At 34.9% G+C, this 12,607-nt stretch overlaps 1 protein-coding gene across 3 annotated transcripts in view; it reads left to right on the plus strand.

Moving 5' to 3' along the window:
• LOC128648054 (arylamine N-acetyltransferase, pineal gland isozyme NAT-10) overlaps positions 1 to 12,607 on the plus strand; it is a 421,895-nt gene that overhangs the window by 39,472 nt on the left and 369,816 nt on the right. Inside the window, exon 2 of one of the 3 annotated variants that reach the window (XM_053700739.1) lies at positions 2,282 to 3,747. The exons of the other annotated variants lie outside the window; for them this stretch is intronic. Coding sequence (XP_053556714.1) covers positions 2,293 to 3,165 — 873 coding nt within the window. The 5' untranslated portion in view covers positions 2,282 to 2,292 and the 3' untranslated portion in view covers positions 3,166 to 3,747. Of the gene's footprint in view, positions 1 to 2,281; positions 3,748 to 12,607 lie in introns of those variants that run through there. 3 annotated transcript variants of the gene reach the window in all.

Consider the following 12,607-nt stretch of genomic DNA (forward strand, 5'->3'; position numbering starts at 1 on the left):
CCAATCAGCAAGAACAACCCAGGTTGTTCAACAAAAATGGGCCGGCATCTAAACTTACATTCTTGCATTTCAACTAAAGATACCAAGAGAATGAAGAAAATTTGATAATAGGCGAAAATTAAAAAGTTGCTTAAAATTTCATGCTCTATCTGAAGCACAAAAGAAAAAAAAATTGGGTTCAGTGTCCCTTTAAGTAAAGAAGAATTAAGTTTTTTTATTGCTATCTTGAATTCCTGTCTATTTTCTACCTAAGTGGCAATAACGTGAGACACAAGCTACTGCATGCAATTTTTTTAATGTGTTGGAAACACCAGCTGTTTGTACACTAGTGACGTACTGATGTTTTAGATTAAAAATTAACATTTTTACTGCCTACCTTCTTGTTTTCTACCTAAGCACTGTATCACAGACTTTTTCCACTCTTATGGTACTCTTAAAGGGATGTAGAATTCAAAATTAAACTTTTATGATTCATATAGAACTTCTAATAAAAAAAAATCCAATTTACATCTATTATCAAATTAACCTCTTGGAAGTCTTTGTTAAACTGTTGCTTCTCTTCATGCCAGTATACTGAAGTAGGCTCAGTCCTCAGTATGCAAGCCTCATGTACCTATGTATGTATAACATTGTTACAAACATTGTTGTAATAACTGCTACCATATAGTGCTCATTATGTGCACGCTCCTGAGCCTGCTCCAGTATGCTGTCATGGAAAGCAGCTAAGTTTCAACAAAGTATACCAGAAAAAGTGCATTTGTTGATTTAATTGCTCAATGAATGCCAGATATGGCTATGGGCAGCGGTATTCAGCTTTTTTAGGTGCCAGATATATTCATAAGAGAGCGCAACACACAAAAATCAGTACAAATCAATATCTTTGTGAGTTGCACTTTTACAAGAATATATGTGATGACCAAAAGAGCAAAATGCCACTGTCCACAGCCATATTCGGCATTCGTTGAGCAAACAGATCAACAAATTGTTTAATTTTGTGTTCCCTGACCCCTTAACTAACACAACAGAATCTGTATCACTCTGCTTGCAATGTTATTAGCAATATACAAGAAGAAAATAAAGACTTCTTTAACCCATTTAAAGGGACAGTCAACCCCCAAAAAATGTATTATTTAAAAAGATAGATAATACCTTTATTACCCATTCCCCATTTTGCACAGAAAACATGGTTATATAAATATACTTTTTACCTCTGTGATTACCTTGTATCTAAGCATCTTCTAACAGGCCCCTGATCACATGACTTTTTATTTCTCATCTATTGACTTTGATTTTAAAGCCAATTAATGCTGTGTTGTTAGAACCCACGGGCATGAGCACAATGGTATCTATATGGCTCACATGAACTAGCTTCCCCTGTTGTGAAAAGCAAATACAAAAGCATGTGATCATGGTGCTGTCTTTAGTGACTTAGAAACTGACAGAAATGTAGAGGTTTAAATGTTATAAAGTATATTAATATAACCATGTTGGTTGTGCAAAGCTGGGGAATGGGTAGTAAAGGCATTATCTATCTTTTTTAACCATAACAATTTTGTGTTGACTGTCCCTTTAACACTGAGATTAGCTCAGACTGAACATTGTTTGGTAAGTATAAGTTTTATACACAGGCTTTATTGATAGTTAAACCAGTAGGTGGTAAGTAAGCAGTTATCAGTGTCTGTCTAGGTTTAAGGGCTATTAAAGTGATAAAATGGCATGCACTAATTCATTAAAGCATGTAATTTTATCACTAGCAACCCTGCAACAAATGTGTTTAAACCCCCCCCCCCCCCCCCCAAAGTACCGCTTGGGAGCTGCAGAACATTGCTGGTCCTGAGCAGGAAATTATGCTCATCAAATCAGCAGTGGTAGTTGCACAGCTTAGTCATTTGACTAGTACTGTTGACTGGATCAGAACCAGTGTTCACTCAGGACCAGCAGTTCTCTGCAGCTCCAGAGCTATACTTTACCTATGTGAAGGTAACTATAATGTTGCAGAGTCGTTAGTGATAAAAATACATGCTTTAACGAATTAGAGCTTATTATTTTATGCATAAAATGTCCTTTTAAGACAAGCAAATGATATGTGCAAAGTGCTGGTCTTGGAGAGAAAAAAAAGGCTAAAGAAGCCTTTTTTTAACACACAAAAATTGTGTGTTAAAATTGTATGATTGTACTGTAAACTCTTTAGTTGCCAGTTTATTTATTAGAAGAATTGTAAGTAAATATGTTTTACACAGAAACCCTATCTAATGTTTATTTTTATTTATTTTTATTTTAGCGGGCAGCACAATGAACATCAATGAATATTTTTCAAGAATTAATTATAAAGATCCCAATGAAAAATTAGACATTGCAACACTATCGCGGATAATGCATCATCACATTATGGCGCTTCCTTTTGAAAATCTCAGCATTCATTGCCAGGAAACAATCCAGCTGAACCTTGAGACAACTTTCCAAAAGTTAGTGAAGAAGCAAAGAGGTGGTTGGTGCACTGAGCTTAATTACCTTCTATTCTGGGTCCTTAAGACAATGGGTTACAATGTTATAATGCTTGCATCAAACATTTTCGTCCCTGCACTAGGCACATACAACCAATATGCTACACACCTTATAGTAAGAGTGGTAATTGGAAGCAAAGCCTATCTTGTTGATAGCGGTTTTGGAACGTCTTCACAAATGTTTGAGCCTCTAGAATTCATTTCAGGAATGGACCAGTTTCAAATCCCTGGAATATTTCGTCTTACTGAAGACAATGGATTTTGGTACTTAGATAAAATAAGGCGAAAACAGCTGATTACAAATGAATTATTTTCTGAATCAGAACTTATAGATAGAAGTGATCATAAGCGACTCTATTGCTTTACTCTTGAGGAGAAAACTATAGAGTTCTTCAAGGATACATGCAGGTTCCTTCAAACATCTCCAAAGTCTTTATTTACCAACAAATCCATTTGCTCCCTTCAGACTGAAGAAGGCGTTAGAACTTTGGTTGGTTGGACATACACAGAAACAAGATATAATTATATGGAAGGTGTAGATCTAGTAGAGTTTACAACCATACAAGATGATAGCATTCAACAAGTTTTGAGAGAACGGTTTGGAATTGTTTTAGAATCTAGGCTGGTTGTTATCAATAATAGTGCTACATATAACATTTGAAAAACACATAATTGAAATCAAATCACAGTTACAAAAACATAATAATGCATTTTTTCCTACACGTCATATGCTATTCTTATAATTAAAGGAATAGTCTAGTCAAAATTAAACTTTCTTGATTCAGATAGAGCATGCAATTTTAAACAACTTTCTAATTTTCTCTTATTATCAATTTTCCTTTGTTCTCTTGGTATCTTTTTTATAATTTAGCACTCCACTTGTAATCTAGCCCTTAATGCTTTGGTGTACAATTCATGGAGAAAATGAGACAATGCAGTTAGGCAAGTAGCTGACAAGAGTTGATCATATTCCATGAAGCTATAGTTACAGCATTTCAGATGAGCTGGGCTCTTAACTTCCCCTTGCCCCCTCTTTATAGCTTTTCTATAGAGGATACTACAGTGCAGTACAGTAGAGGTAGCAGTTTAAAGGGGCAAAACAACTATTTTAAGACAAAATAAAAGTAAATTAGCAATTTGTAAATATAAAAAATTTGTATGATCAAATGTTCTCAATCCAAAACAGCAGGCTGCTCTCTTCAAAATGATGTCCTAGAAGACAAAAGATGAAGAGGCGCCTTATGGTGCAGTATATTTGTGCTTAGGGGTTCACATGCATATAATATACAGGGTACTCACAACGATGATGCACAAACATTGCAATTCAGGCAAGCTCAGGCTTCTAAGATGCTCGGCTGACACATTCCCCACGCCAAGGATATAGGAACACTTGTGGATTCCTTCCAGCTGACGTCACCAGTAGCGTCACGGCTCCCAATCAAGTGTTTAAGCCAAAGCTCTTTTATAGGGTGGATTCACCTTAACAATTCTTAGTGTGGGGGTGGCCAAATGCTCCTAAAATAACCAGAGGGTACAGAACAAGGGTCAAATGGTGAAAGATTTATTAGAAAGGTTAAAACATAGTTTTCGCAGCAACGCGCTTCCCGCCACAAGATGCCATTTTATCAGGCTGTATTGTGAATTGAACTCCTCACAATAAAGCCTGATGAAATGGCAGCTTGTGCTGAGAAACCTTTTAATAAACCTTTTACCATGTGAACCCCTAAGAACAAAGACACTGCACCATAAGGCGACTCTTCACCTTTTGTCTTCAAGGACATTCTTTGCACATATGCTTAGGAGCCTGCCCATTTCTGGAGGTCTTTATGGCAGCAGTTTTCCAAGAATGTTATCCATTTGCAAGAGAACTAGAGGGCAGCACTATTTCTTGCCATGTAGTGCTCCCGATGCCTACATAGGTATCTTTTCAACACAGAATATCATGGGAACGAAGCACATTTAATAATAGAAATAATTGGAAACTTTTTAAAAATGTTATGTTCTGTCTGAATCACAAAATAAAATTTTTGGGTTTCATATCTCTTTAACTTTTGAGTTACTATAATATATAAAGATACATTTAGGACCCTTATGTGTATTTATATTGCCTCTAGGCAACTTACTTCTTATTACTTATGTTTTACAATACATTTTTTTCTAGTTATCTTTTGACTAGCACAATATTGCACTCAATTTAGCAGACGGCAATATACTCCCTGACTTACAAGCCATAGATTATTTCAGCTGTTCACATGTACACTTCATAATCATATCTGCCTTTGCGTGCAAGGTTATTCAAGGTAACTTTCCAGATTGATTTTAGACAGTCTCAAAGCACAGTTATGTGTTTAGACAAATATCTAGCATACAGTTACTACAAGGTAACATCCTGAAAAATGGTAAATCATTAGTTTGTTGCTTTGACCTTTCTGTATCAGAGCAAACTGAGATGTACTGTTCTTTGATGCGTTACAATTCCTTATGGTTCTGCAACGTTTTCAATATATATTGCCTGAAATAAAGTCGGAAAATGACAAAATGACTTAGGGAAAGAAATATAAACCTAAAAAAAAATTACACAAGTGTAAATAAAACATCAATCATGAAACAATATAAGCAACAGAAATATTGATAAGACTATTACATTTGAAATAAAACTTAAGATATAGTGGAATCAAATGCATTCACTGTCACATTGACTTTTTCTCCATAAAGGTTTGAGATATAGTTTATTTATTAGCAAGTTTATTGTAACTACAAAATTGATTAGGTCCCTAAGGAGTGCTATGTATAGTGCCTTACATGAGTTTTCTTGTTTGTTTTTTTTCAAATACAAATTGATCATAAAACTGGTTACTGCTTGGTTTCAAAGAAATGTTAACCTTCAACTATGAAAAAACATAATTTATGTAAGAACTTACCTGATAAATTCATTTCTTTCATATTAGCAAGAGTCCATGAGCTAGTGACGTATGGGATATACATTCCTACCAGGAGGGGCAAAGTTTCCCAAACCTCAAAATGCCTATAAATACATCCCTCACCACACCCACAATTCAGTTTAATGAATAGCCAAGAAGTGGGGTGATAAGAAAAGAGCGAAAGCATCAAATAAGGAATTGGAATAATTGTGCTTTATACAAAAAAATCATAACCACCACAAAAAGGGTGGGCCTCATGGACTCTTGCTCATATGAAAGAAATGAATTTATCAGGTAAGTTCTTACATAAATTATGTTTTCTTTCATGTAATTAGCAAGAGTCCATGAGCTAGTGACGTATGGGATAATAAATACCCAAGATGTGGAACTTCCATGCAAGAGTCACTAGAGAGGGAGGGATAAAATAAAGACTGCCAATTCCGCTGAAAAATTAATCCACTACACAAATCAAAAAAGTTTAAATTTTTATAATGAAAAAAACTGAAAATATAAGCAGAAGAATCAAACTGAAACAGCTGCCTGAAGTACCATTCTACCAAAACTGCTTCTAAAGAAGAGAAAACATCAAAATGGTAGAACATAGTAAAACTATGCAAAGAAGACCAAGTTATTGCTTTGCAAATCTGATCAACAGAAGCTTCATTCTTAAAAAGCCCAGGAAGTAGAAACTTACCTAGTAGAATGAGCCGTAATCCTCCGAGGCGGGAATCCACCCGACTCCAAATAAGCATGATGAATCAAAAGTTTAAGCAAGATGCCAAATAAATGGCAGAAGCCTTTTGACCTTCCTAACACCAGAAAATATAACAAATAGACTAGAAGACTATCTGAAATCTGAATAGCTTCAACATAAGATTTCAAAACTCTTACCATATCCAAAGAATGTAAGAATCTTACCAAAGAAGTCTTAGGAAAAGACAATAATTCCTCCCTAATGTTGATAGAAAACACAACTTTAGGTAAGAATTGAAATGAGGATAGCAAAAACCACCTTATCCTGATGAAAAAATCAGAAAAAGGAGACTCACAAGAAAGAACAGATAATTAAAAATTGTTCTAGCTGAAGAGATGTCTAAAAAGAACAATACTTTACATGAAAGTAAATAATGTCTAGAGAAAACATATGCTCAAATAGAAGAGCCTGTAAAGCCTTTAGAACCAAATTATAACTCCAAGGAGGAGAAATTGGCTTAATGACAGGTTTGATAAGAACCAAAGCCTGAACAAAATAATGAATAACAGGAAGGAACACTGCCTTACCCTGATGAAAAATCAGAAAAGGAGATCCACAAGAAAGAGCAGAAAACTCAGAAACTCTTCTAGCAGAAGAGATAACCAAAAGGAACAATACTTTCCAAGAAAGTAATTTAATGTCCAGAGAACGCAAAGGTTCAAACGGAGGAGCCTGTAAAGCCCTCAGTACCAAATTGAGACTCCAAGGAGGAGATATTGACTTAATGACAGGCTTGATACAAACCAAAGCCTGTACCAAACAATGAATATCAGAATGAATAGCAATCTTTCTGTGAAAAAGAACAGAAAGAGTAGAGATTTGTCCTTTCAAAGAACTTGCAGACAAAACCTTATCTAAACCAACCTGAAAAATTTTAAAATTCTAGGAATTCTAAAAGAATGCCAAAAGAATATATGAGAAGAACACCAAACTCGATAATAAATCTTTCTAGAGACAGATGTACAAACCTGTAACATAGTATTAATCACTGAGTCAGAGAAACCTCTATGACTAAGAATCAATCGTTCAATCTCCATACCTTCAAATTAAATGATTTGAGATCCTGATGGAAAAATGGGCCTTGAGATAGAAGGTCTGGTCTTAACGGAAATGTCCAAGGTTGGCAACTGGCCATCCGAATGAGATCCGCATACCAAAACCTGTGAGGCCATACTGGAACCACCAGCAGTACAAACGAACGCTCCATTAGAATTTTGGAAGAACTAGAGGCGGGAGATATAGACAGAATGATAATTCCAAGGAAGTGTCAATGCATATGCTACTTCCGTCTGAGGATCCCCGGACCTGAAATAGGCCCCTGGGAAGTTCCTTGTTAAGACGAGAGGCCAACAGATCTATTTCTGGAAGCCCTCACATCTGAAAAATTGAAAAACATGTCTGGGTAAAGACCATTCTCCCGGATGTAAAGCTTGATTAACAGAGATAATCTGCTTCCCAAACGTCTATACCTGGGAAAAGGACCCCAGAATTTAGATACGAGCTAGATTTAGCCCAAGCAAATATCCAAGATACTTTTGTCACAGTCTAAAGACTGATAGTCACACCCTGATGATTGACATACACCACAGATGTGATAATGTCTGAAAAAAAACAATAAACGTCTCTTCTTCAAAAGAAAACAACTGAAGAACTCTGGGAATGCACAGAGTTCCAAAATATCAAATGGTAATCTCGCCTCCTGAGATTTCCAAACCCCTTGTGCTGACAGAGAACCTCAGACAGCCTCCCAACCTAAAAGACTCGCATCTATAGAGATCATGGTCCAGGTTGAAAGAATCAAAGAGACCTGTAGAACTAAATGATGGTGATCTTAACCACCGAATAAAAGATAGATAAACATAGAATTCGAAGATTTAAAAAGTGAAACCCTAGAATCCCTGCATCATTATTCAGCATAAAAAACTGGAAAGGTTTTCTATGAAAATGAACAAAGAGAATTGAATCTAATGCTGCAGCCATAAGACCTAAATTTCCATGCATATATAGCAACTGAAGGAAATAATAGAGACTGAAGGTACCGACAGACAAAACCCAATAAAAAAGTCACTTGTCTGTTAGAGACAAAGACAGTGACACAATCTATCTGGAAACCTAAAAAAGGTGACCCTTGTGTGAGGAATCAAGAGGTTTTGATAAAAAGATCCTCTAACCATGTCTTGAAAAAACAAAGTTGAATCATATGAGACTCCGTAGTCTCAGAAAATAAAAATGATCTGAATGAAAACAGAAAATGAAGATATGCATCTATTGTATCTAATGAAAACAAATAATGCTATCACTGACCAAAAAAAGGCAGAATAGACCATATAAATACCAATCTAAAAGATGGTACATAATAAAAAGATTTTCTATCTTTGGAACAATGAATAGTTTTGAATAAAAACCCCAAAACCCAGATCCTAAAAATGGAACTGGAATAAATACCCCAGAAGATTCCAGATCTGAGCAGCGCTTGAGCCCCAACAGATGATCAGCCGCACTTCAACATTACCCAAAATATATAGGAAAATGTTAGCTTTACTGGAATAGCTGGAATATAATAGAGAGAAAAAGACTTCTCATAGACGGTTTAACTCTAAATTTTATTCTGTACCAAAGTCTAAGAAATTTGGACCGAATAGAACCAAAAAAACTTCCAATTAAAAACATGTTACTTGGATAAGAATTAGAATTTTGTTCCTTAGTAAGAACAACCAAACTAAAATAAGCTTAAAGTTTTAGTCTTAGAACTCAATCTTGAAGCCCAGAGTAACAGTTAAGAATTTAATCCAAAATTATTTTTTTTAGAAATCACAAAATTCTTCTAGCTAAAAACAGCTAAAGACATAGATCAAAACCTCATTTGTGAAAATATTCAATAAAATGAAGATACAAATGAAATTATTAGCATGTTAATCCAGTTAAAAGACCAGTCAACACACCAGACTTGCATAAACAAATGCAAGACAACAAGACAAATGCAACATCACCCAGTCTAACCTCAAATGAGCATTAGACTTTGTCCCTTAACAATGCTAAATAAAAACATAATCTGATACTTGATTTTAAAGTAAACAGAAAAAAATGAAGCAATTGCAACATCATTCAAATAAAACACAGGTACAAGAAAAATACCTGAAAAATAATTTTCCTTAAATAGGATACAACCATCTAAAGGAAAATAAATACTTTTTTGCTATAGAAACAATAGCATAATTAGCAGGAGTAGAGATAGCCCCATTAAATTGGAGAACCATCAAAATTGAAATGAACTGCCGGCAAAGAATATAATTTAAAACCTTTAAAGAAGGAATAAAAGAAAATTCCCAGCCTATTCCATTCCCTAGTATGAGGAACTGGAAAAAAAACTCTGAAAATACAGAAGAATAAATAAGCAGAAATAAAATTTTAGTTAGTCTTGAAAGAACTAATTACCTTAATATCCAAAATAATCAACACCTTTTCAACAAAGAACAAATGTACTTTAAAAATAAAAAAGTGGATTTGATAGTGTCAATATCTGATGAAGAAAATTCTGAAATGAGAAAAAACATCATCAGAGAAGGATAAATCATTATGTAGTTGGTCATTTGAAACTTCAATCATTAAAAAAGAAGTTTGAAAAAGACCTAAAAATTTTTATTAGAAGGAACGATGTCAGATAAAGCCTTTAAAATAGAATCAGAAAAATATTCTTATAAATCTTCGTAATTCTTGTACATAAGATGTAAAAATAATAGCAAATATATAAAGCATAAATACTAACGGATTCTGCATGTAAAAGTTTATCAAGATAACTTATTACAAACCATAGCTAAAGAAAAAACATTCATAACATTTTTAAAATAAATAGCTTTGGTAGGACTGAACTTCAGTCAAAAGGAATCCCTTAGAACGATTTTGAAACAGGAACAGTGAAATCTTGCAATATGTAATAGAAAAAAACAATTTTTAAAGCAAAATTATCAAATTCCTTAAATGACAGTTTCAGGAATGGGAAAAGAAATGCAAAATAATAAGCTTCTAAAAACCAGAAGCAACAAAAAAGTGAAATTTAAATAACCACATTTTTTGGCTCCAAAAATGACGCCCACATTATTGGCGCTAAATACAACGGCCATATTCTTTGGCGCCAAGTATGACGCCACATCCTCTGACGCCGAAACCGACGCCCACATTTTTGGCGGGAAAAAAATTTCTGAATATACGGCGCCGGAAATGACAAATTTTTTTGCGCCAAAAAAGTCAGCGCCAAGAATTACGCAATAAAAAGCAACATTTTCTGCCCCCGTGAGCCTAACAGCACGCAGGGAAAATGGTCAATTGAGAATTTTCAAGGTAATGAAAAATAAATTGAATTAAAATGCATTATCCCAAATAATGAAACTGACAGTCTGAATTATAAAGGAATGCTGATTATCTTGAATCATGGCAAATATAAGTTTAAAGACATATATTTAGAACTTTACATATAAAGTGCCCAACCATAGCTTAGAGTGTCACAAAAAATAAGATTTACTTACCCCAGGACACTCATCTACATATAGCAGATAGCCAAACCAGTACTGAAACGAGAATCAGTAGAGGTAATGGTATATAAGAGTATATCGTCGATCTGAAAAGGGAGGTAAGAGATGAATCTCTACGACCGATAACAGAGAACCTATGAAATAGATCCCGTAGAAGGAGACCATGGTATTCAAATAGGCAATACTCTTTTCATATCCCTCTGACATTCACTGCACTCTGAGAGGAAAACCGGGCTCCAGCCTGCTGCGAAGCGCATATCAACGAAGAATATAGCACAAACTTACTTCACCACCTCCATGGGAGGCAAAGTTTGTAAAACTGAATTGTGGGTGTGGTGAGGGGTGTATTTATAGGCATTTTGAGGTTTGGGAAACTTTGCCCCTCCTGGTAGGAATGTATATCCAATACGTCACTAGCTCATGGACTCTTGCTAATTACATGAAAGAAACATGTCAAAATCATTGTATTGAGACTCGTCACATGGGTTTTTACATGACTTTTGCATCTGCCCAACACAGCCTTATCTTCTTGCATACCTCGCTACATTCAGGACTGGGAGCTCTAGGTTGAGAGAAGGAGATTTTGGGGACTGAGCCATGAAATACAGGGGCGGCGTCACATGGTTGGGAATGACATGGGTGGACCCTCTGCAGAGTTTAAATTTGTGTGTATGCTCAGTTTATCTTTTAATGAATATGGCAGTCTTATTATTGGTTTATGTTTTTTTAAAACAAAAAAAGATAAAAAATACAATTCATCACCTTTTTTTTTTTAACTTGTAGATGAATAAAATATTATCAATATTTTATTATGGCTGCAATTAAGTATTAAATATTCTAAACACAGATGTACAATGGCACCACTAGGGCAATCTCCCTTAATCTAGGTAACTCCTGAGACTATGATACAGTCTCCACTATGGGAATAAGAGAGGGGAGTGGTGCTTAAGTGACACAAAAGATCTTTAGAAGTAACACAAATATACGCTTATATGGAGAAAAATAAGAAGTTGTGTACTCACTTTAACAGCATCAACACTGGGCACTAATGAGTGTTTACAATCCTGCTACCAGTAGTTTCTGGACAGCAACTAATTAATTAAAGACCTGCTTACAAGCAGCATATATACCCTGATGCATTTGCATTCTCTGTTAATATTGTTAGACCATATGGTTTTTGGCCCCTTAGCCATCTATTTTACACATGATGAAGTGCTGTGAAATTTGTTCCAGCAACAGTAAGGAGAATCAAATATACTTTAGTACTGCCACCGATAGTTGAGACGGTTTATCCTTTAAGTGACACAAAAGATCTTTACAAATAACACAAAGATACACCTATATAAAGTAGAATAAGAAGTTGGGTTCTCACTTTAAGAACAGTCAAACCGTGGGCAAATTGAGTACAATATAATAGGGGAATTTCATATATGATGTGGTATTCATTAAATTCCTTCTCTCCCTGATACTGTATATATTAACGTATTGGTTCAACTGTGAGTGTGGCCTTATGTATGACACTGCACCAAACTATCTACATTCAAGTATAGGGTATTGATAAATGAATCCAGATGAGCTACTGTAAAGTAGACAAGGAATTGGTACAATAAGATACTATGGTACATGTTTTGAAGCATTACACTAACACATCACAACAGAAGTCTCAAAAAACAATAATACAATATATTTGTGGAAAGCTTATTACCAAGACATGTTTGGAAAATATAATTATAAACTCTTATCTATATACACAGTACTACGGTTAAATACTCAGGTACAGCCAATAGAGACTGAGCAATACTCAATATTTTTATATTTAATCTTTCTCCTACTCCTTACCTGGTCACAAGGCTTGGGTAGCCGAGACCATTGTATCAGATTTGCAAATAATTTGTGTTT

Source organism: Bombina bombina, chromosome 1, assembly GCF_027579735.1.
Source record: "Bombina bombina isolate aBomBom1 chromosome 1, aBomBom1.pri, whole genome shotgun sequence".
Lineage (NCBI taxonomy): Eukaryota > Metazoa > Chordata > Amphibia > Anura > Bombinatoridae > Bombina > Bombina bombina.